The following is a 26,435-nucleotide window of genomic DNA, read 5'->3' on the forward strand; positions in this document are numbered from 1 at the left end:
GTGTTATCTATTTGTTTTACAAATTTGTGTGTTTTAAAAATTAATTTGTTTTCTAGCTGTAATATTTAGTGACAAAACAAATAATTTTGTCTTGTCACTAAATATTATAGCTAAAAAACTAATAAATAGAACAATTTTGTCACTATTTATATACTATCACTATTTGTATATTTGTTTGTTAGAACAGGTTTATAAAGAATGTAATGTGTTGGTATTGAAATGGACTCTCGACACTGTGGCTTTCAGCCAATAATAGGAATAGAGGCCACTGCATCTTTTTGAAAGGATGTTTATAAACATGAATGTGCTTGGGCATCAGTTCAATTTTAGAATCATATGAACCTAGGACTGTTATTCACTGCTTTAAGGTTTCCAACATCTTGTTATTCTATATATATTTTTATTTATTTGATTTAGTTCCTTTATTTTTGTATTATTTCTTTTGGTTTTGGGATTATTAAGTTATTCTATAGTTATAGTTTGTCTGTGAAACTAATCAACTTAGGTCTATGGAAATAATCAACTGATGAACATCAGCTATTGATTGCTTAGTTGTGGCAAGTTACTTCTTGTTTCTTCATTTGTTAAACATGTCGCTACCATTATAAACAGTGTTACAGAAGCTTCATGTTTTGATATTGGAAAACAAAGTTTTCTATAGTAGATGTTAAATACATAATTATTTACAGTTAATTTTTTTTATAGCATGCATTAACACAATTAACGGAAAAGTCGTTCTGCCATCAAGTGAGGGAAAATAACATAATATGGTAGGCAAAGTGTGAATTTTAAGTGAAAAGCACCGACATCATTAGGGAATGTGCTGATTTACTTTAATTAACTGAAATGACATTATACGTGACATTGCTTTTAAGTTGATTCTTTTCATATACAGACTATAGTTGAATGCTATGTTTTTGTGAAGAAATTGAACTACTTTGTCTGAACTGTGTTGTCATTGTTCTGTGACAATATATTAATAATATCTCCTCCAGCTTTTTTTGTTAGTAAATTTTTCCACTTAGGTTAGGTGTAAACCTAACATTCTTTTAATAACATTCTTAATCATTTTAAATATGTTTAAAAATTAAAAAAAAAAATCAAATATATTGATATATTCTATAGAATAGTGTTATTTTTTTATTCTATTGTCTAACTCTTAGAAACTGCTTTTTTTAAATTTTTCATTAGTTTAAAAATAACATATTGATTATTCTTTCTGAGGACATTTTCTGTAATTTTGCTTTCAATTTTTCTGTATATTTCAAGAACTAAAATGTGTACAGATGGTTTGTGCGTCTGTCTTTATAGTAATAAACTAGTAAAATACCTAAATAAAAGTTGTGATATATACAGTCAAACACTGAGATTATATCATCGGTTTACGCAAAGACAGCATTAATGCGAAGTACATTTTTTTTTAATTGATGAAATTTATTATTTAACTTAAACTATTTTTCGTTTATGATTTTAATATAATCAAGTTAACTGGAATAGTTTTTAAATAATAATAATAATAATAATAATTTTAAATTATAATATTTCTTTTTATATTATTTTAGAGATAAAGAACTTTAAAACTGCTTTAAGATATAGAAGTGAATATTATACTCTATACAGTCTAACTCTGTTAATACAAAGTGGAAGGGACTTAAAAGCTTTACAAAAAAAAAAACACATCAACGGTCATACCATCAAATGGCAAAGCTCATATTTTCTTCATTGTTTTACGGTGCTTTATCTTATTTGGATATGTTTAAAAATAAAAAAATAAACTTGTCAGTTGCTCCAAATATATACTTCATTGAAACACAATGGCTTGAAGGAAGAATCAATGCTCATTTTTCAGTATGGATTAGAGTTGGTAGACTTTATCCCTGGAGGTTTATACCTCCAATGATAACATTAATATTGATTCCATAAGCATTGGGGTCAACATTAAAGTTAAAAACTGCTCTTAATTGTGATGAGAGTTATGTTGCCACTTTAGCTTGTGTGACTTTGGAAAGTGGGAAGCAGTGTGCTTTAAAATAAATGACATAATATAATTGTTATTGAATTCATGGAACCACGACACGCTTTGATATCATACAAAATATTGGTTAGCATGTAATACAAACTTGTTAACATTGAAATGTCTGTTTATCAGAATTCTTGATTCCACACAATATGTATTTAAAAATAGAATGCATATATAAATAACAAATCCCGAATAGTATATATTAAATTACCAAACGATTGCCTAAATATCGGGCTATAATTAAATGATTGGAATAAAGTAATTTGACATTAGAGGTAGGCGTTAGGTGCCATCACTTAAGTAAATTAATAATTAAAATTAAATAAATTAATTAAATAAATTTTAGAACCTTCCGGAATAAAAGAACTGGCCCGGGACGGGGCTTGAACCCGCAACCTCCGCTTGCTGTGCGGTGCGCTTGCCAGTTACTTTATTCCAATAATTTAATTATAGCCCGATATTTAGGCGATCATTTGGTAATTTAATAGAATGCATATTATTGTGATGTCATCACAATGTCATGCTGAAATTTTTAAGCATTTTTTAACTTAAAAAAATTACATGACTTCTGGTCCATTGGAAGTTTGTTTTATCAATAGTTAATCAGGGCTTCTGATGCTGAACTTTTCATATCTAGTCTCAATTTTTGTCTATGTAATTTCCGTTCTTGAGAAAATTTTGAAGTGAAATTGGGTGACTTCTGGTCCAATTAAAGTTCGTATACAGTTAATTGGTTACAGTTTCTGCTCTGTTTTCATCTATCTAAACCATTTTCCCAGATAAAGGACAGATGATAATGGGAATGTATGGGTTTGCAATATGAAAATTACAATCCAACAACAAAAAAATTACTGTTAAAATATTCTGAATAATGTATTATCATAAATTCTGTTTATAATGTAGTTATATTATCTGTCTCTCCCAGTTTAATGATTTATGCAATGTTAAATTTTGAAAGAAAGTTTCTAATTTAAAAAACCTGACATTTAATTAGAATTTCTTAATTATATATAATAATTGATGTATTTCTCATAAGTTGCTATTTACAAATTTTAATAACTTTTTTCAATTTAAATTTTTTATACAGTGTAAGAAAATGCAGTTGTTTTCTCTTGGAAACGTGACAGACTGGGCTATCAGTGGTGTAGATCACAGTATCGAAGGAAACGGTGGACCAGACTGTGTGAAGTATCTTTCTCCCAACAGAAGATTATACGAAACAATATTTGCCACTATATTAGCATTAATTTACCTTTATTGGGGCGTAAGAAGAATTCACATACCGGCAGTTCCAGAAATTTCAAAACAAGATCGAGGTGGCAGGAGATCTTTATTGATGCTGATGTGTTTAGTTTTAGGAATGGAAATTGGTTTCAAATTTTCATCTAAAACAGTGATATATTTTTTAAATCCTTGCCATGTAGTCACTATGATACAAGTAAGTGTTGTTTTTATTTAGATTTGTGTTTTTAAAGCTAACAGTCACATTCATAGATTTAAGCTAAGTTAGTTAATATTATACAGTAGACCCCCCTATAACACGGTAGATACGTTCCATGTTATATGAATTCCGTGTTGTATGAGTCACTTAAATACATTAGCCAATCACAGCCCGGCACGTGTGCAGTTTAGCAGCTATGGCTGTTTGCAAGGTTTTCTTCCATAAAATTAATCAATTTTAGACTATGACTCAACATTTCCAAAGCACATATAATTTTTCGGGAATAATCTGTATAAACTATGCTATAAAGAAAAAATTGTAGGATTACTTGCCAAGTGTGCACCATTCAAAGACTCCATTACTTAAGCTTGTTTTTGTCGTGGAGCAGCTCATTGAATGGCAGGCGCATGTTTCCTGATAAGTTATTTTTCTGCGAAAAATTCACTGAACTTTGGAGACATCATTAATATAAATATAATTTTTATGACTGTTAAATAATAAATGGTTTTTAGTAGGTCCACTGCTCATTTAAACTCAATGGTGTATGCAATGTCTGCTATCGGTCCAGATTTGACCAATCCTGTCGAGACACGAGTCGGCCGTGACAATCTGTGTCATTCTTTTACCGTGTTATATGAGTCTCTTTTAGCGTGTTATATGAACATGATGGCAATTTTTCTTCCGTGTTAAACGAATCCGTCTTGGAGCTTGAATAGTTGCATTCTGCATTTGTAAGAGTCTAGCCAATGGGGTTAAGGTGAATTTCTTGACTCTATGTTGTAAAGACTAAGTATTTGCTGGGTACTGTACGGCATTCCGTGTTTCTGATGTGTTCTTGTAATCTCTGGTTATAGGAAATTCACCTTAACCCCATTGGCTAGACTCTTACAAATGCAGAATGCAACTATTCAAGCTCCAAGAACTCCCAGAATTTTTGCTTTTGCTAAAACGAATCCGTCTTACATGAGCCCGTGTTATAGGGGGTCTACTGTACTGAAATCGTTGAGACACTTTGAATTAATATTTTTAAAACTGAAGTTTGATTTTATGCTTCTTTCAAAATGATATATTTTTCTGAAATATTTCAAGATGGCATTGTTTGTTCTTGACCAACAGGCTAGCCACATGAATGTTCGTGTTTTCTACACTTCTTTAACTCCTAAATTGTGGTAGTTTCTGATCGAAAGTCCTCTTGCAGATTGCCTAAATGTTGCAATGTTTACTTCTGTCAACCCAATTCAATCTAACACATCTGTTTTCATAAAAACTATAATTATGAAAATCTAGATTTTTCACCACTACTTCATTACAATTTTTTTCATTTTTGTAATATTTGAGTTTTAATCACAAACTATTAAAATTAGTTATTTCTTCTTGGATAAAATACAAATTTTTTTCTTGGTTGATAAAATAGCAATAAAAATAACAAACATTTATACAAGTTTACAAGTTATAAATTTTACAACTTGATTAAGAAACATTCTTTATGCTCTTTTATTAACAATAACATTGTTAGCAAATGAATTAATAGTTTTATCTATCTTTAAAAGTGAGCTTTTTCATTATAAAGTATTGCTCTAACATTTGTCCTTATTCTAGGCAGCTTCTATCAAAGTTATATTTGTCAGTTTAAATCCTTCTGTTTTTTTATTTATTCCAGCAGAATGACTATATAGAATTTAATACTATATACATTCATTTGTACGAAGAATATTTTACAAAAGTTAATTTTCCATTTGAACCAGAAAGAGGGAGGTTATGAAATACCTGATATATTACAAGCATGATTGCAAAAGATTTATAGATTGATCTTTGGAGTAATTAATCTTTATTGCAAGCCGATTTTATCTATCGGTAGGATTCTGTTTTAAAAATGGAATATGTATTTACTTCCAAAGAAATATTTAGATACTTAAAAGGACTTTTTTAAAGAAATTTAGTGACCCATAGGATGAGTGTCACACTAAAATACTGTATTATGAAAAGAGAAGAGACTGAGGTCGATTAAAAAAATGCACATGTAACGCCAACCTCAGTGTCTTCTCTTTTCATAATAAAGAAATTTAACTTGTCAATGTATAAAATGTATTTTCCCAAAACTAGTGTGTATCTTATGGGTTAAAACCTTGCGGAATGCAGTAAAACTGTACTTATTCTTAAATAATTTAATAATTGTAGCGTTAGTAATGCCATTGATGGTAGTGAAGATGATTTACTGTTTGAAGAAAGCAATGACTGATTTAACTATAGAAGAGATTTCAAAAGTTAATTTTCCTGCCACTTAAAATGAGGATAAAGATTATCATTATAATCCTTCATTATAATCCTTCATTTTTTTTCTTTGATATGGAATTGTTTTAAACACAAACTTCTAAATTTGTTTTTAGTCAATGTATGATAATATGAACAGTGTAATGATGATACAAAGAACTTTTTGGGCCAATTTAATCCTTATAGAAAAAAAAGGATTGAATTGGCCCAAAAAAAAATTTTGTATGGTCATTACAGTGTTAATATGTAAATAATCCTGATAAGATGTTATACTTACTTTCAGTAATGTGTAATTTTTTCTGAAAAATGACTTCTTATATTCCAGAAAATTATTGTGTATAAAATAAATACTAAAGAATTGTTTATTTGATTAAAATATTATTATAAAATTTTTAAACAGTTATTTATTTATTTTTTCAGATATTTCTGCTTTCGGTTCCACCTTCTCGTTTGGTAACAACTCTCTTCAGAATACAAATCCACTGTTTAAATGGTCCTCTTCTGGCAATATTCTTTCCAGTACTTAATACTCGTGAGGTAATGCATTAAGTGATAGGTTTAAAAACATCTTGCTATTGTTCATCCTTAAATTTATACAGTAATAACCTGCTTATTGCTATTCTAAGTGTAGTATACTCTCTTGAATCTGTAATCCTATTTTTATGAAAAAATATATATATGTAAATGATGAATCTGAACATGCGGTTTGCTTAGAAATAGTCATTTTTGTTTACTTTTACCTAGCCAATCAAACTGTTAGTCATGTAAACTCAAATCACTCATTAGTTCAAGTTCCTATTTTACTTTAAATGTTTAGTAATTAATACATATTTTCTAATTACAGTGGAACCTCACTTAACGAGCATAATTCATTCCAGAGTCTTACTCGTAATGTGAAACAGTCATTAAGCGAAATAATNTTTTCTGTATCATTTCATTTTGCTTCAGATTTTGGGAAATTTAAAAATTATATTATTATAATTTTAATTTAATTACAGGTATACCTCGAGTTACGTCGTTCTCGATTATACATCGCTTGTCAAAAAATATATAGAAAAATAAAAATTGAGTTTGTCATTTTATTCGACTTTACGTCTGTCTGCCACAAATATTGAAGTTGTTATATCACTAGAAAAGCGTTAAAACACACTAAATCATATTAAAATATGTACATTTACAGTAAATGTTAATATAATTATCATAAATCTTAGAGAATGAAACATGAAAACATCTGTGTTTCTGTGTTGTCTTATTTAGCGGTCTTTAAGAGCTTAGTATTGGCATTTTCTACAGTAGTACCAATATCTAATGTTTAGCATCGTTGTCAGCGCCACTCGATATTGGTAAATTTAATATAAATTACCATATTAGTCCAAATATAACGCGATATTTTTCAACCATTTATTTTCCATTAAAAAATTGACTCGCACTAAATTCGNATAACGAAAAACCGGATAGATTTGAACCGCTACGATAAAACGATAAGGTTTGAAATAGTTAAGCTAATTTTTTAATATAATAATAGAAACCTTTCATGGCACGACCAAAGAAATACGCCACTGTGGAGGAACGTAAAGCTGCCGCTGCTTTAAACATTCCTCATAGGAATCTGTAATACTGCTAAAACGCCCACTAGGGGGCGTCCCGGGCTACTAGTTTACCTATAGAGAAGAGATACTGTAGAGAAATCCAGTTGCTAGTTTGCTTTGTGAATTAATGGCAAAAAACACAAAAGCAAACATTAAAACCAAACAATTGCTGGATTAAATTAGGCTAAATTGCTATTACTACTATTAATTAAATGCTAATTTAGCACTAGAGCCACGTGTTAAGTGACATTTCCCTTGCTAAATTTAGCAAGAGAAAAGCAAACATTGTTAAAAACAGTCCTTATGGCCTTCTCTTAGAATTATGTTAGAGCAAGAATGTTTAAATTCAGTTCATTTCCTGGTCATTTATTTTACAGTAAAGCATGAAGCATTGAAAGAAAATGAATGTGTGCCAAACTAACTTTTAATCCCCTGCACATTCTTTTTGTTTCTGAAGATCCAATTTTATATAAGCTTCTACCTCTCAAAATTTTTATTATGCAGACTTGTAGATGGTTATTATGCATAATATATATATGAGGTGTTGGAAAGAATAAAATCCATTACTACTGACTAAGATTGAGACTAATTTTAATGTATAAGTTTGTAGGACATAACAAAACTTTGTCAGAATAAGCACAAGCTAAAAGATATTAGTGATATTTTTTAATAAAAAATTGACTAAAATATACAAGGAAGTAGGAAGAAAATTTTATTTTACTTTTAAATATAATCGATGTACAAGTTACTCAGGAATAATGAGGACAATGCCAACAAGTCACAGATGGAATCGCATATCTTGGCACCTCTGTTCTAGACAGGAGGAGGAGGAAAAAAAATCCCAATGCTATAATTAAGATTGGCAATAAATTTACTACTAACTGGAATGTCTTTGATCTAATTTAGGCCAAAAATGTCCCGTATAAAAAAAAAACTACTATAATTAAGGTCGATGATGACTTTTCTCATCAATCAACTGGGTTTATGCTGTGTTCTAGTAGTATGCAGTGAAATTGGGATGTAAACATGCAAAAAAAATTTTTGATTATAATTATAACAAGTAGAAAAATAGTAATACTGGTGGTATATATACTGTACAATATCTACGCTTGTATCTAAAGTCACAACTCACCTATTTGTATCATGAAACATTTTTACTCAGTCAATTTTACACAGTGGCCACCAAAATCAAATGAATATATTCAGAGTTGGCCTCACAACCATTCTATAGTCTGTGTGGTGTGCAAAATTTTGTGTACAGGATCAATCCTATGAGCAGTGTTAATATTTCAGTATGATTTTTATGAATTTCTGTATATATAAATTTTATAATGCAAGAGGTTTTTAAATTAAGTTTTATTACTTATTGAATGGGTAAATAAAAATAAATTTATAGAAACATTTCAGAAGCAGGAACTTTATACAATAACTAATTTATGCTTACAATACAACTTCCAGCATATTAAGTATTCAATCATAAACATTTTTGGGTTTCTTCAGAGGCTCTCTTTAGCTGAAACAATTAAATTAAATTAAAACAATTTCTAAGTAGATATTTCGACATAATGTAGTATCAATGTAGTCATGTTTCTTGAACCAAAGAACATCAGTATCGCTCCAGATAAGATGTCTAATCCACTTTACTTTCATCTTTCACACACTAGCAAGACTTCCATATTTAAACTGATTATGACTTACAATTGGCTAAGCACATACAATTGCAGGACATTTATAGATAAAATCTAAAAGGGTACAAGATACAGACCATATAAATGCATTGATATGGATATATTATTAAATTCTCATTCCTTATAATCATTTTACAGCTACACTTTTATATTTTATATAATTTTTAAATTTTCTTGTTTTTAATGTTCTTGAATAGTTTCGTAAAAGGAAATTACAAAAAATTAGATAAGCCTTTCATTGTTCTATAGTAACTTTAGATATATTCTACTCAAGTACATTATGAAAAATTTGTGTGATATTAGCTAGTTTAAGTTGAATTTGTAAAGTTCTTACTTGCTAAATTAAACAATTTGCTGGATTTTTATATGACTATTTCAAGTCTAATTAAAATGTTCTTTTTAAAATATTTTCCAATATTCTTAATTAAGTCTGGAAAAATCTTAAAATTGTCTAGGAAAACCTGGAATTCTCACAGAAATTATTTTGAGATTGAGTAGACACCGTGATTTACTGTTTAATTCTTCTTCTTCTGGCATTATGGGCCTCGGAGATCCTTAGCTGCAGTCACAATCTTTCTCCATCTTGTTCGGTCTATAGACTGCCTCTGACAATCTTCAATTCCGAGGTCTTGAAGATCTTCGGTGACCCCATCTATCCATTTTTTTCTGGGACAGCCTCTTGGCCTCTTCCCTTTCCCCTCATAGTGAAGCCCTCGTGAAGCTGTTGCCATTATAGGAATGCCTTATGATATGGCTTAGCCACTGTAATCTTCTGGCTTTAATCACTTGTGTAATCATGGGCTTGCTGTAGGTTATCTTCAGTTCCTGGTTTGTTCTTTTTCTCCATATTGGTTCTCCGTTGACCATGATACCATTTTCCTCATAGTCTTTAACAGGTCCGAAGATTTTCTTTGGTATTTTGTTTTAGAATCTCTGTAGTTGTAGTTCCTCTTGTTTTGTCATTGGCCATGTTTCACATCCATACAGAATCACAGGTCTAATCAGTGACTCATATACAGTTAGCTTCATCCTTTTACTAAGTAGTATGCTTTTTAGTATGTTTGTGAGCCTGAAGTGCATTTTGTTTCCCTGTAGTAAGCAAGTCCCCATCTCTTTCTTGATGTCATTGTTTCTGTTTGTCAGTCCCCAAGTACTTGAAGGATTCTGTAGAGCTGAATGTCATATTTTCTATGGTTACATGTTCTTTGTGGGATTCTTCCTTTTTAGAAATAACCATGTATTTAGTCTAATCTTCATTGATGATCAGACCCGTGCTCTTGGCAGCTGTTGCTAATTTTGATGATAATCTTGTCACCTCCTCTTGAGATGCTCCAATTATGACAATGTCATCTGCATATGTTAGTAGTGACAGTTTGTCTCTTGAGTCATTTTCCCTTTTATTGTCTATCTCCTGGGCCATTCTGACAACTTTTTCTAGAAGCAATGTTAAAGAGAAGAGGAGACAGGGCATGTTGTTTCAGTCCTGTTTTGCTCTGAAAGCTGTCCGACCTTGTGGCGTGGTTTTTACTGTATACCATACTTCATTCATGCAAATTTCCACAATTCTGGAGAGTTTGTCTGGTATCTCAAACTCCTTCATGGTCTTCCACACTGATTGCCTGTGAATGCTGTCATATGCCTTTTAAAAATCAATGAAAAACAGGTGTGTGTCGACATTGTGTATTCCCAGTTCTTCTTAAGAACCTGTCTTAATGCAAAGATTGGTTGTGGCTCTGTTTTTTCGGAAACCAGTTTGATATTCACCCATGATTCCCTCCACATATGGAGTCAATCTCCTCATAACTAGAGATGACAGGATCTTGTATGTCACTTGGAGTAGGTAGATCCCTCTGTAGTTTTTACACTCCATTTTATTTCCTTCCTTATGTATTGGGATTTTGCCTGCTTCCTTCCATTCCATTGTCATTCTTTTCTGTCTCCAGATCTGCGGAATCAGATTATGGACTGTCTTTGAAAGTTGCTGTCCACCATATTTGATGAGCTCTGGTTTGATATTGTCAGTCCCTGCTGCTTTGTGATTATGTATATTTTGTATGATGACCTGAACTTCACTCTGAGTGGGTTCTTTAACTTCTGGTTGAACAGTGTGTTTTGGGAGGAATGTGACTGGAGTCATGGGGTCTGGACAATTCAGAAGATCCTGGAAATATTCTTTCCATCTTTTGGAAATATTCTTTCCATCTTTTGGAAAAATCTTTTGTTTAATGAGTGTATGATCTTGGAGGTAATGGATGATCGCCGTCAGTTAGACGAAACCTGGCCGTCTTTCTCCATCCATTTACATCTCCACAAAGACTGTCTTTATCAGAAGGCTGTAAACGTGAATTAGTTAAGTCCACGACTACGTTTTAAACTAAAACAACATTTATTTACAACAATCCTCGAGTACACTTGAAAGAGAGCTACACGTGCTCATGGCAGTGATCACCCGACAAGAAGAAGAAGCAACAATACCCAGAATCCACTCTGGGAAAAACCCTGTCCCCATTTTTCCATCAGGGATTCACGGAAAACTTGTAGAGGAGTGGCGCCATCTCACCAGTCCGTGATTTGTCGCCGCAATCTATTTGGTTCCTATGAGTTTTGCCATCTGGGGATATCCATGTTTGTTTGTGAATGTTTTTTCTAGGGAAATTAGTACTATGGATTTTCATATCTCTAGTGCTGGCTAAGTTAATAAGTCGCTCTCCATTATCATTGGTTGTCTCATGGGGGCTCTCCATTCCTATGGTGGGTTGGAAGCACCATTCTTTGCCTGTTTTAGCATTAAGGTTCCCAAGAAGCATCACTATGTCAAGCCATTGTGTTCTCCAGCTCCTCAAAGAATTCATCTTTGTTTCTTCTATCGCTAACTTATGTGGGAGCGTGGGTGTTAACCAGTGTGATATTGAACCATCAGCCTCTCATTCTGAGCTTGGAAATCCTCGCAGAAATGCATTCAAATGCCAAGATCGTGTCTCATATATGCTTAGCTACAATGAAACCAGTACCTAGTTCATGTCTAGTACTTCCTCCATATAAGATCATCATGTTCTCCAATGTGATTATGTCATCCTCCTCCCACCATATTTCTTGGATGGCTGTGATATCCATCTTATATCTCTGTAGTTCTCCTATTACCTCCTTAAGTATTCATGCTCTATAAAGGCTTCTTACGTTCCAAGTTCCTATGTTCAGTCTGTTTTTCCAGTTCCATTGTCGATTCCTTTAAAGGCTGTCTGCTTGCTTTCTTGTGACTGTTTTGTAACCATTCTATTTTTTTATATGGTGGGGTTGTTAGCTCCATGCAATAACCCCCAACCTGGAGGACCTATGTTATAATATTTATGAAAATCTTTTTAGATTTATAACGTTTGTTTGCTGAATCTTATGTTTGAATCTTACAAATGTCTGTTCAAATGTATGTTCAAATCATCTTCATCTCACTGTTTATTAATATAATATACAGCGTGTGATCGGTTAATGGACAAATCGGATAATGAACACTTTTGCGAAAGATTTTTATCTTTGGATGACAAATACCTCACAGAATAAACACAAGAAGTGACATAAAATAATGAATACTGATTGGTCTTCCCTTGTCTTCAGGCAACAATTCAGAACTTTTTGGAGCGCAGAAGACGTTGACATCGACGCTCAACCCGGTTATATACTGATTGGATAGTATTCTCCAAATTTTGAAACTCTCCCTTGTTTCTGTCAGAAAAATAAAAAGCTGAAATTACAAGTGTTTTATAGTATTTGCAAGACTGTCAGGCAAGCACTCATTAAGTTTTGCATCAGTTTTGCAAGATGAGAGTATAATAGGAAAGATAGAGTGAGCTGATGTCTGTTGTTGCTGGGCAATATGGCTTGAACAGGTCTACAGAGTAGGCCACAGTTCAATCTTATCTAAGAAAGATACAGTATAATCGAGAAGATGGAAGATTTATTTTTTGGGGTCTCCAGAATGAATTAATCAAATTCTCATAAAAACCTATGGTAAATCGATAATCGGTTAACAAACGATTCGGATAGTGAATAAAGTCTTGGATGGATTATGTTCGTTAATTGATCACCCACTCTATTAATATATATGTTGTTATAATCTTAGCCAAAAGAGCACCATATAATGCTCCACTTTCTAAGATCATATTTTGAGTGCTGATTTGGGTATTACTATGTTTAATTTTGAAAAATCTTAATATATTTATTTTTTATAGCTACCTATGGAATTGGAATCTTACTGGATTCAACACATATTGATGCTGATTATTCCTTTCTATCTTCTACGTACTGGAATGAATGGTAAAAACAATTTGCTTAATTAATGTATTACTTATATCCAATTATATAATTCTTTATAATTACATGTTGCATAGTGAACTGGAAAGAATTTGAGGGACAAGTTCTATAAATGAATTTATTAGCTTGAAAAATATGAGAATAATTAATCAAAACAACATCTAGAACAGAAATTTTAAAATAAGAAAGCAAAAAATATTGAAATAATCATCATTTGATCTTTTGTTTATATGAATTCAGACATTTCTTTTATTCAATTTATGTGCCTGATAGCATAGAGTAGATATGCTGTTTAATCAAGAATTATTTCTCATGTACAGTGGTACCTCGTACTTTGAACACTTGAAAGTTTGAACACTAAATTCCACAAAAATTTGCCTCAGAGTTTCAATGGTGCATGCAGTGAAAAATATGCTTGAAGCATAAATGTTGTCTTTTGTGTGCCCGAGTCTTCTCTTGCTCTACATTACACTTGTACGTTCTCAGTCCTTTCTTTTGTTTTATTTTTGGTGTTTATGTGTTGTTTGTTGATTTTTCACAATTTTTTTTCATTGGCAACTTTAGGGCAGCCTGTGTTAGGGCAGAACTTTTTAAACCAATTTGACATATTCAAAATTTAGGACCATCTTTCCTATACACTTTAGGAACTTTTTTACTGTTTCTACAGCATTGTGTCCTTTTCGAAACTAATAAAATACAATATGCCTGATATGCTTATCTGAAGACATTTTGACTTGATCTTGTAAAAACAAAATATTAAGTAAAAAGTATAAAATAAACTTCTGAACAAAGAATACAATTTTACATTATCAATAATGTGTTAAATTTTACAACAGTTATAATTAAATCACACATCTATGTTAAGTAAGGACAGCTGTTTTAAAAAATACATAAAAACATTTTATTCAATTCAATATAACCCCAAATTATTAACTAGAGATTCAAGAAGCGTGTGGAAGCAACAAAACCTGAAAGGAAGGTTGTAGTCGAGGCCATCCATACACTGGAGCATGTACCTCTCCCCTCTTTGTTCAGGTTGCCTTTTTTTCCTAATCCCCAAGGGGACCTCAAATTCTATTATCAACAAACAGAAAATTCATGACTTACAGCCCATTCTGCAAATATAAAAAACTAATGAACAACATTTGATCATTGCCCCATACAAGTTCATCTTATTTCGACTAAAACTTGGCCTTGATTGTAACCAGTGCCACCTTGTGCGATCCTATGTTGAATCATAGTTTGAAGCTTCTTGCATAATTGTATGATGCCATTTTTTACAGCTTGTGATGCCCTTTTTGTATAATTTGCAGATGTTACTGGTTGTAGTATTGGTGGTTGAGATGAAAAAAAGTAATGTATTGTAAAGCATGAAAGCAGTTGAGTTCCCTGGGCTATAGGTTGTTAAGTTTAAATATTAATAATTATAAATTTGCTAAAATAAAGCACAAAAAAGTGACAAGGAAATAAGATTTGGTTGAAGATAACACTTTCCTTCAACTGACTTCTCTTCTGGGATATGTGACTCACCCAANAAATATATAGCTGTTTAATTAGAAAATACAATTAAAAAGTTGGAGAAGCAATAGCAAATGTGCATAGTAAGCCAAATGCTGTTTTGTTTTTTCAATATAACATATTGTAAGGGACATGGGGGTCAGGGAATTTGTACAAAGTTGGTCAGAAGAAATCAGAGAAAGTCATGGAATTTAAAACAAAAATTTGAGTAAGAATCCTGTTTATTACTATGGTAACACAGAATGAAATTCTATTATTGTAACTTTGATAATTAGTTAGATATATGATAGAATATTTCGTATTAAATTGAATGTTTTTAAATAAATATCAACTAAATAAATGTAATCAATATTTATATAGAACAAATAACTCTTCTAAAGATGTGATTGTTTATTACTGTACCCATCTAACCAATGAACTTTATTTTTCAATTATATGATATAATTGTCTTTAGATCTCTTGAAAGCATTTGATATGGTGAATAACTAATTAGGCGTTTGCGTCAATGCAATTCAATAAACTGATGTAACTTAACCGGTTTTTCAAGACTCCTAATCTTTCAACTCAAAAAAGTCTTGAAAAACCAGTTAAGTTGCATAATCAGTTTACTGAATTGCATTGATATAAATACCTAAATACAGTAGAGTCTCAAACTTGGCCTAATGTGGACCGAAGGGTGGCCGAGTTTGTGAAAATGCCGGGTTATCGGGAATGGGGTTAAAAAAAATAAGTATGAGTGTTTCCTCAGAAAATACTGTACTGTACTTGTATATATTGCTTACTTGAGAATACAACAGAGAATAAACTGCCCAAATACCCTTAAACAAAGGAAAAGTACGTCCTTTATGAAGGCATAGAGCCTTTACTACATGAAAATGAAAATTAATGAATACACTGTGTACAGTAATTTACCCGATAAGACAGACCTCAGAAAAATACTTTGAGGCATAAAGCTGTCTATAATGAAAATTAATTAACTAAGGATTTTTTTTCCCTGCCAGGGTGTGGCCGAGTTATCCGGACTGCCGGGTTATTGAGTGCCAAGTTTTTGAGACTCTACTGTATTGGTAATCCCAAAGAAGCAAAAATATTAACTAAATTGAATTAGTACAAAAGGAAAGATATTTATTTAGTTAAAGAATTATTTTGAAAAAAAAAAAAAATAGTGTAAAAGTTAATAATAATTATTCAATGTCAAATGATTGCCAGATTAAATTGTGCTATTTTACCGCTATTATTTTTAATTAAATTCTAAATCAGTGGGAGCACATGTAGAATTTAATTAAATGGTGCTGGTGGCAACGCGTCCGCATGGTAAGCGGGAGTTGTAGGTTCGGGTCTGACTCCAGGCCGATTCTTTTCTTCCATACTATTCTAAATTATTTATTAATGTTAATTTAATTTGAATTATTAAATTTAATAAGATATGGCACTCAATATATCACTAGTACCAAATTATTTAAAATTTGATTAAAAACAATAGAGGTGAAGTAGCCCGATTTTAATCCAGCAATTATAAAACAGCAACTGCGCACTGGGTTGTGTAAAAATAAATAAGACCTACTTGAACCTTTAACCGATGTGTATAGAAATTAATCTTTCCAATACGAACGTTTTCTTAGCCCCTTCTGGGCTCTTCTTCAGGTATAGCTGGATCGAACATCAAACGAAAAAATTTGAATACATCTGAACGCTGCTGAGTTTGAATCGCATGGTTCGTTCATTTATTTCGTCACGTGATAAAGTTTGAAAGTGTTCGAAGATAACGATAAATGTCCATATTCAAGAGAAAGATATTATTAGGATATTTAAAAAAATGTGCCATTGATACACAATTATCCAATAATGTTCTCACATGTTCCCCAGTACCTTTTATTTTATTTTATTTTTTAACACTTAATAAATAGTATACCGTTGTTACTCCGTATGTAGTGCGTTTTGCCATGCCTTGGAAAGGCTGATTTCGTCTCTTGAATTAATACATGTGGATGTGTCGTATGCCTTAAAAATTTCCATCTCTTCCAACCACTTTAGGTGATGAATATGGGGTGTGGTGACAATTACACGCGCTCTATTGAAGTGCGATTCAAACTCAGCAGCGTTCAGATGTATTCAAATTTTTTTGTTTGATGTTCGATCCAGCTATATCTGAAGAAGAGCCCAGAAGGGGTTAAGAAAATGTTCGTATTGGAAAGATTAACTTCTATACACATCGGTTAAAGGTTCAAGTAGGTCTTATTTATAATCCAGCAATTGTTTGGCATATTGAAAAATGTTCCTCAAAGATCAGTCCTGTATATGATACTCAACAATATATATTCAAATTTATTTTTTTTACATTATAATTTTGACATTAGCTGATTCTTGTGTGTTTAAAATGATTTCTGATATGAATTCTTTGTTGTTGACAATTTGGAATTATTTTATTCCAATCAAATTACAAGTAAATTATTTAAAAACTAAATACATTTTATACAAGAATAAAAACAAGTCCATATCTAACTGGAAAATATTGTTATATAACTAAATGGAAATAGAATTAGTAGGAGTGATACTACTTCACAATGTTTTGGAATTATTTGATAAAAATTTAACCTGAACTACACCGATGACAATAGAAGGAAATTAGCTGTTAGACATATTTTAGAATGCACACTATTCTAGCAAATTTAGATTAATTTTCACGCTTTCAGAAGNGTCATGTAAACTCAAATCACTCATTAGTTCAAGTTCCTATTTTACTTTAAATGTTTAGTAATTAATACATATTTTCTAATTACAGTGGAACCTCACTTAACGAGCATAATTCATTCCAGAGTCTTACTCGTAATGTGAAACAGTCATTAAGCGAAACAATTTTTTCCATATAAGTTAATGTAAAATATGATAATGCCTTCCATGCCAAAAAAAATACTCAAATATTTTATGTGTATAGTTTATTCAAAGAAAATTATACAATAAACATTGTTAAGGAGTGTGAATCATCTTCAGCTTTTCTTCTAGCACAAAGTGAATCAACCTAGAATGCAATTTTGATTTATAGAAAACAAAAAATTAATTACTTATAATTTAATAATTATAAATAATTAATTTTTTACTTATACATTTTTAAAATTTAATTTTGAATCTGTCATTAAATTTAATACAAGATAGCAGCATAACTGCCTACCTCTAGTCAAATTAATTAATTTCTAATATTTACATAGCCCAAGAATTATGGCATATCGTTTGATGTGTTTATTAAATAACAGACTATGTTTGTTGTTGATTATATGTAATATGTCTGAACATAAGTATGGAAAAATATGTGATCACAAGTGACACTAAGATGCGAGTGCAAAACTTAGACTGATGTAGCATGTGCAAAATCCAGGATTTCTTCTCTCCTAGCCACTCGTTATGCAAAATGTTGCTTGTTAAGCAAGTCATTTTTTGACAATTTATTTTGCTCATTAATCAAGATTCCATTGCATATTATTTAAAATATTTTAAAAGGAAATTTTATAGTCAGAATAATTTTAATTAAAATTTTTTTTAGCATACTATCTAGAAAAATGTTGTGTTTTGTAATAAATAATGATCAATTAATTGTGTGTGTGTTTAATTTTTTTGTTAAAAGTAAAACTTTAGGGGCATCCCAAACTTTGTGCCACCACAAGCCTCAGACTGTCTTAATCTTCCTCTTGTTGGTTGCAATTTATGCATTCTCCTTTCAAGTTTTGTAAATATCAAGCATTTCAAGTGCTTTGCCAATTTTGGGTTTAAGACCAGCTTAATTACAAAGTCCATGAATAATTTTATCCTGAAAGACAGTATTGTCTTGCCGAGTTGTGAAACTGAAAGTTATATAGAATAGAAATTTTCCTAGGGTGATACTGATAATCTTTTGATTCTTGCATTTAGAGGTTGGAAAGTATGGACTAAGTAGATAATGCTGAAACATTCACTTTTTCAGGAACAACATACTTCCTCCATTGCTTGTTGAGAATTGCCAGCATAACTTCATATAAATGTTTTAACTTCTTACACAAAACTGGATATGTACAAACAAACAACTACACATTTTTAAAAACCTAAAAATTCCAGTAAATAATTTTAAATAGATCAAAAACGTTTGTCTATTAAAGTTATTATTTACTGGAATTTTTAGGTTTTTAAAGGTGTGTAGTTATTGAGAATTATCGTCATTATTATCATAGCATACCTGCAGAAATTTCTCACACCCCATATAGTTATGAAGGTTCAAATATTCAACATATCACTCTTATCAAGTAATATGGGGAGTTGTAGAATTTAAGCATGAGATATGATGTGTTTATTGCTGTCTTAGATTCTACTTCAGAAACATGTTTCTATTAGTGCAACTAGTTTGCTGCTTTTGTAAGCTTTGACACTTACTCTTTAAAACGCTTTCAAATTCTGCAGGTTATCGTCACAATATCTTTGTGGTCATTCACATCATATGTTATTTCTTTTTCATTTTCAATGGTATTATCTATATATATAACCCATTCAACTGTCCGTCTGTCCTGTAACCGTTTGATAACGGACATTAGAGGCGCCCCTATCGTGTGTCATATTTAAAACATTCAAATTATATTAACAATTTTAATTATTATTTAAATGAACAATATAAATTATTATTATTCATTTGGCCAATAAATTATTATTTGGTCAATATAACAATATAAATAATTCATTATATTTGTAATAGGAATTTATTATTGTCACGGAATGCCTGTAATGTTCACTAGGAGGCGAATAACGAAAAACCGGATAGATTTGAACCGCTACGATAAAACGATAAGGTTTGAAATAGTTAAGCTAATTTTTTAATATAATAATAGAAACCTTTCATGGCACGACTACAGTGGCTAGCCACTGTAGGCACGACCAAAGAAATACGCCACTGTGGAGGAACGTAAAGCTGCCGCTGCTTTAAACATGCCTCATAGGAATTTGTAATACTGCTAAAACGCCCACTAGGGAGCGTCCCGGGCTACTAGTATTAAAATGTGGCATGCAGCGTACAGTATGTCCGCCATGTTCCTTCCGTTTCGGATTTTTGCGAATGACGTTGTAATGCAAAGATTTTTGTTTCTGCAAACTTTTTCGATTTTCAGAGTCAAAAATCCAATTTTTATATTTATTAAGGTTTCAGTTTTTAAATAAAATCAAAATTTTAGGCTAGATTGTTTACAAATAAAACAAATTTCTTTAAATTTAAATTTCGTTTTGATACAATTTCGTAACAATTTTGAAATGCTGTATTTTTTTAAGTTGAACGATGAAATTAAATCTCTCTTCGTTGCAGAGAAACAGAGTATTTTCTGACCGAAATTCCCGAAAATCCCCAGGAATTTTTCGGGTGTGGTCCGTCCGGATATGTCGGGGCCCGTCTNAATTGAACATTCATGCAATAAATCACTTCAAAGCAATCATAGGAAATTTCTTCAAATCAAAGCGATCTGAGAGTTTCTTTTATCACCTAAAGAAAGCCTATAACTACATTGGTACTAGTACTCAACAATTTCTTGTAGTATTTATTGATATGTTTTTTTTTTTTATTTCTTTTTAGTGTTTTCTGCCCTGTGGGCATTAAGATGGAGGTAATGGATGATCGCCGTCAGTTAGACGAAACCTGGCCGTCTTTCTCCATCCATTTACATCTCCACAAAGACTGTCTTTATCAGAAGGCTGTAAACGTGAATTAGTTAAGTCCACGACTACGTTTTAAACTAAAACAACATTTATTTACAACAATCCTCGAGTACACTTGAAAGAGAGCTACACGTGCTCATGGCAGTGATCACCCGACAAGAAGAAGAAGCAACAATACCCAGAATCCACTCTGGGAAAAACCCTGTCCCCATTTTTCCATCAGGGATTCACGGAAAACTTGTAGAGGAGTGGCGCCATCTCACCAGTCCGTGATTTGTCGCCGCAGTCTATTTGGTTCCTATGAGTTTTGCCATCTGGGGATATCCATGTTTGTTTGTGAATGTTTTTTCTAGGGAAATTAGTACTATGGATTTTCATATCTCTAGTGCTGGCTAAGTTAATAAGTCGCTCTCCATTATCATTGGTTGTCTCATGGGGGCTCTCCATTCCTATGGTGGGTTGGAAGCACCATTCTTTGCCTGTTTTAGCATTAAGGTTCCCAAGAAGCATCACTATGTCAAGCCATTGTGTTCTCCAGCTCCTCAAAGAATTCATCTTTGTTTCTTCTATCGCTAACTTATGTGGGAGCGTGGGTGTTAACCAGTGTGATATTGAACCATCAGCCTCTCATTCTGAGCTTGGAAATCCTCGCAGAAATGCATTCAAATGCCAAGATCGTGTCTCATATATGCTTAGCTACAATGAAACCAGTACCTAGTTCATGTCTAGTACTTCCTCCATATAAGATCATCATGTTCTCCAATGTGATTATGTCATCCTCCTCCCACCATATTTCTTGGATGGCTGTGATATCCATCTTATATCTCTGTAGTTCTCCTATTACCTCCTTAAGTATTCATGCTCTATAAAGGCTTCTTACGTTCCAAGTTCCTATGTTCAGTCTGTTTTTCCAGTTCCATTGTCGATTCCTTTAAAGGCTGTCTGCTTGCTTTCTTGTGACTGTTTTGTAACCATTCTATTTTTTTATATGGTGGGGTTGTTAGCTCCATGCAATAACCCCCAACCTGGAGGACCTATGTTATAATATTTATGAAAATCTTTTTAGATTTATAACGTTTGTTTGCTGAATCTTATGTTTGAATCTTACAAATGTCTGTTCAAATGTATGTTCAAATCATCTTCATCTCACTGTTTATTAATATAATATACAGCGTGTGATCGGTTAATGGACAAATCGGATAATGAACACTTTTGCGAAAGATTTTTATCTTTGGATGACAAATACCTCACAGAATAAACACAAGAAGTGACATAAAATAATGAATACTGATTGGTCTTCCCTTGTCTTCAGGCAACAATTCAGAACTTTTTGGAGCGCAGAAGACGTTGACATCGACGCTCAACCCGGTTATATACTGATTGGATAGTATTCTCCAAATTTTGAAACTCTCCCTTGTTTCTGTCAGAAAAATAAAAAGCTGAAATTACAAGTGTTTTATAGTATTTGCAAGACTGTCAGGCAAGCACTCATTAAGTTTTGCATCAGTTTTGCAAGATGAGAGTATAATAGGAAAGATAGAGTGAGCTGATGTCTGTTGTTGCTGGGCAATATGGCTTGAACAGGTCTACAGAGTAGGCCACAGTTCAATCTTATCTAAGAAAGATACAGTATAATCGAGAAGATGGAAGATTTATTTTTTGGGGTCTCCAGAATGAATTAATCAAATTCTCATAAAAACCTATGGTAAATCGATAATCGGTTAACAAACGATTCGGATAGTGAATAAAGTCTTGGATGGATTATGTTCGTTAATTGATCACCCACTCTATTAATATATATGTTGTTATAATCTTAGCCAAAAGAGCACCATATAATGCTCCACTTTCTAAGATCATATTTTGAGTGCTGATTTGGGTATTACTATGTTTAATTTTGAAAAATCTTAATATATTTATTTTTTATAGCTACCTATGGAATTGGAATCTTACTGGATTCAACACATATTGATGCTGATTATTCCTTTCTATCTTCTACGTACTGGAATGAATGGTAAAAACAATTTGCTTAATTAATGTATTACTTATATCCAATTATATAATTCTTTATAATTACATGTTGCATAGTGAACTGGAAAGAATTTGAGGGACAAGTTCTATAAATGAATTTATTAGCTTGAAAAATATGAGAATAATTAATCAAAACAACATCTAGAACAGAAATTTTAAAATAAGAAAGCAAAAAATATTGAAATAATCATCATTTGATCTTTTGTTTATATGAATTCAGACATTTCTTTTATTCAATTTATGTGCCTGATAGCATAGAGTAGATATGCTGTTTAATCAAGAATTATTTCTCATGTACAGTGGTACCTCGTACTTTGAACACTTGAAAGTTTGAACACTAAATTCCACAAAAATTTGCCTCAGAGTTTCAATGGTGCATGCAGTGAAAAATATGCTTGAAGCATAAATGTTGTCTTTTGTGTGCCCGAGTCTTCTCTTGCTCTACATTACACTTGTACGTTCTCAGTCCTTTCTTTTGTTTTATTTTTGGTGTTTATGTGTTGTTTGTTGATTTTTCACAATTTTTTTTCATTGGCAACTTTAGGGCAGCCTGTGTTAGGGCAGAACTTTTTAAACCAATTTGACATATTCAAAATTTAGGACCATCTTTCCTATACACTTTAGGAACTTTTTTACTGTTTCTACAGCATTGTGTCCTTTTCGAAACTAATAAAATACAATATGCCTGATATGCTTATCTGAAGACATTTTGACTTGATCTTGTAAAAACAAAATATTAAGTAAAAAGTATAAAATAAACTTCTGAACAAAGAATACAATTTTACATTATCAATAATGTGTTAAATTTTACAACAGTTATAATTAAATCACACATCTATGTTAAGTAAGGACAGCTGTTTTAAAAAATACATAAAAACATTTTATTCAATTCAATATAACCCCAAATTATTAACTAGAGATTCAAGAAGCGTGTGGAAGCAACAAAACCTGAAAGGAAGGTTGTAGTCGAGGCCATCCATACACTGGAGCATGTACCTCTCCCCTCTTTGTTCAGGTTGCCTTTTTTTCCTAATCCCCAAGGGGACCTCAAATTCTATTATCAACAAACAGAAAATTCATGACTTACAGTCCATTCTGCAAATATAAAAAACTAATGAACAACATTTGATCATTGCCCCATACAAGTTCATCTTATTTCGACTAAAACTTGGCCTTGATTGTAACCAGTGCCACCTTGTGCGATCCTATGTTGAATCATAGTTTGAAGCTTCTTGCATAATTGTATGATGCCATTTTTTACAGCTTGTGATGCCCTTTTTGTATAATTTGCAGATGTTACTGGTTGTAGTATTGGTGGTTGAGATGAAAAAAAGTAATGTATTGTAAAGCATGAAAGCAGTTGAGTTCCCTGGGCTATAGGTTGTTAAGTTTAAATATTAATAATTATAAATTTGCTAAAATAAAGCACAAAAAAGTGACAAGGAAATAAGATTTGGTTGAAGATAACACTTTCCTTCAACTGACTTCTCTTCTGGGATATGTGACTCACCCAAGGAAGAGATGAAAAAAAAATTGGATTGGACCAGGACAACATTTTCATCCAATATTGCCTTATTTGGAGATACCTCAACACAGGAAACAGTCAAAAAAGGTATAAAAGGACCAACAAAAAGGTTAAGAAGGTCATCATTGTCCAATTTGGCAGTCATCCCTCTGTCTAGTCTTGTCAGCCACCCAGTTCCTAACAAATCAGTCACTAAAGGATAATGGACTTGAAGTGATTGTGACCATAATATTATGCATTATTGCAAAGAGTCTTCAGAAGAAGTAAGAGACTTTTCTCTCCTTTTCTAGGATGCCCAAGCCAACCAGTAATCACTGAACCAGGTGTTTAGCTCGACCCACAAAATTTATGTTAAACTCTTTCTCTCACAGATGCTAGGCACAAATAGATTATAGACTAGTCTGCTAAATATAGTAACCTGTATAGATAAATCTTATGATGTCATATTTATGGTGCATGTAAATCTGGCTTACATAAAATCAAATGTTTTGTTTTATTGTTAATTCAGTAGTTGAATGTTTTACTTTTGGGCGTCTTTGTGTGTGTAAAATTTTCCGTTTTTATTCCTTACTCTGTAAAAGTCCTACATACATGGCCGCTTGCGCAGTTTGAAGGTTCTTGAGAGCTGAAATTCACAGGTGGTGCCAGACCTGACTTGAGGGGATGCAGCTATCCCATTCACACAGTACACATTTGGCAAATCTGGCAGCCCTGTTTAGATGCTGAAGTTGACAGTGTGCAACTAGTAAATGCAATTTTTATTTTATTATACGGTATTTACATATCTTATTGTTTTCATTTTAATTTATTATTAGGGCATTTAATTGTTATATTTACCTCAAATTGTGTGTGTTTTCTGTTTAAGTTTAATGAAATGGGTGTTGTTTAGAATCAGGGAATGGATTAATTGACTTTCTATTATTTCTAATAGGAAAAATTTGATTTAAACTTTGAACAGCCTACTAGAATGAATTAAATCAAAGTATAAGGCACCATTGTATTTGAGCTAATACAATGTGCTATGCTTCCGATAAATAGTGATTTATTAGAAGCATGGCATATTGTATTATTTATGAACTGTTAATGTGCAGTCATTGAAAAAATAGTTACACTATCAGGTAGAATTGTCCAATTTCTGAAAAACTTGGCTTACAGCTATATCTCAGAGAGGTATATAAATGATTACAGTTGTGGTCTGATTATATGCCAGGTATGACACCAGTGTGCCGGAAATTTGTTACCTCAGTATCCTACAGAAATGACTTGCAGATGCTTGCTGTGTTCAGAATGTTGAGTGTATCTGTTGTTTGTAGGAGGTCAAATCCAGACATCCCTTTATAACATAGTCAAAAACATTACATACAAAATGAGCTTTATTGTTAGGCTGAACAAAACAGGAAGGTGTTTTTGTCAAATTGTCCACCAATGGGCCATTCTGACCTAACTGTGGTGAATATTGTGTGCACAAGGGGTAGACTATATGCCCCAGATAGACTACCAGAAAAGATGATTGTCTGATGATTGTCAAAAATGAATAGCTTCAACATCACCTTTGTCTATCATCCGGAGATAGATGGAACCCTGTCTCTTTCATACCATTGGCAGGTGTCTAGAAGAGACAAATTTGCATGCAAAAATAAATTTAACTACAGTATTAAGTTTACCAGGATATGGTGACTTAACTGCCTACCTCTAGCCAAATTGATTTATATCTTAATTATTTATTAGCTTTATAATAGCCCAATAATTTGCATTTAAATAATTTCAAATTGGTTTTTTTTCTTTATTTGTTACTATAATTTTTTTATTTAGGTGCCTATACAGTGGAATGTTTGAAAGATTTCAGTTGGACTGCTATGACATTAGGAATCCTTTTTCTGTATCATTTCATTTTGCTTCAGATTTTGGGAATTGTAAGTGTTTTATTATTATAATTTTAATTTAATTACAGGTATACCTCGAGTTACGTCGTTCTCGATTATACATCGCTTGTCAAAAAATATATAGAAAAATAAAAATTGAGTTTGTCATTTTATTCGACTTTACGTCTGTCTGCCACAAATATTGAAGTTGTTATATCACTAGAAAAGCGTTAAAACACACTAAATCATATTAAAATATGTACATTTACAGTAAATGTTAATATAATTATCATAAATCTTAGAGAATGAAACATGAAAACATCTGTGTTTCTGTGTTGTCTTATTTAGCGGTCTTTAAGAGCTTAGTATTGGCATTTTCTACAGTAGTACCAATATCTAATGTTTAGCATCGTTGTCAGCGCCACTCGATATTGGTAAATTTAATATAAATTACCATATTAGTCCAAATATAACGCGATATTTTTCAACCATTTATTTTCCATTAAAAAATTGACTCGCACTAAATT

General features: G+C 31.9%; 1 protein-coding gene across 1 annotated transcript in view; it reads left to right on the forward strand.

The window, feature by feature from the left end:
* The first annotated feature begins 200 nt into the window (after positions 1-200).
* Positions 201-26,435, forward strand: part of LOC111638845 (transmembrane protein 164-like) — a 36,597-nt gene continuing 10,362 nt past the window's right edge. The window contains exons 1-5 of the mRNA XM_023384601.1: positions 201-368; positions 3,108-3,458; positions 6,153-6,269; positions 13,233-13,317; positions 25,859-25,959. Of these exons, the coding sequence (XP_023240369.1) occupies positions 303-368; positions 3,108-3,458; positions 6,153-6,269; positions 13,233-13,317; positions 25,859-25,959 (720 nt within the window). The 5' untranslated portion in view covers positions 201-302. The remainder of the gene's footprint in view (positions 369-3,107; positions 3,459-6,152; positions 6,270-13,232; positions 13,318-25,858; positions 25,960-26,435) is intronic.

The sequence above is a fragment of the Centruroides sculpturatus genome, unplaced genomic scaffold (assembly GCF_000671375.1).
Source record: "Centruroides sculpturatus isolate CEXI.00-Female unplaced genomic scaffold, Cexi_2.0 scaffold1109, whole genome shotgun sequence".
NCBI classification, from domain to species: Eukaryota; Metazoa; Arthropoda; class Arachnida; order Scorpiones; family Buthidae; genus Centruroides; species Centruroides sculpturatus.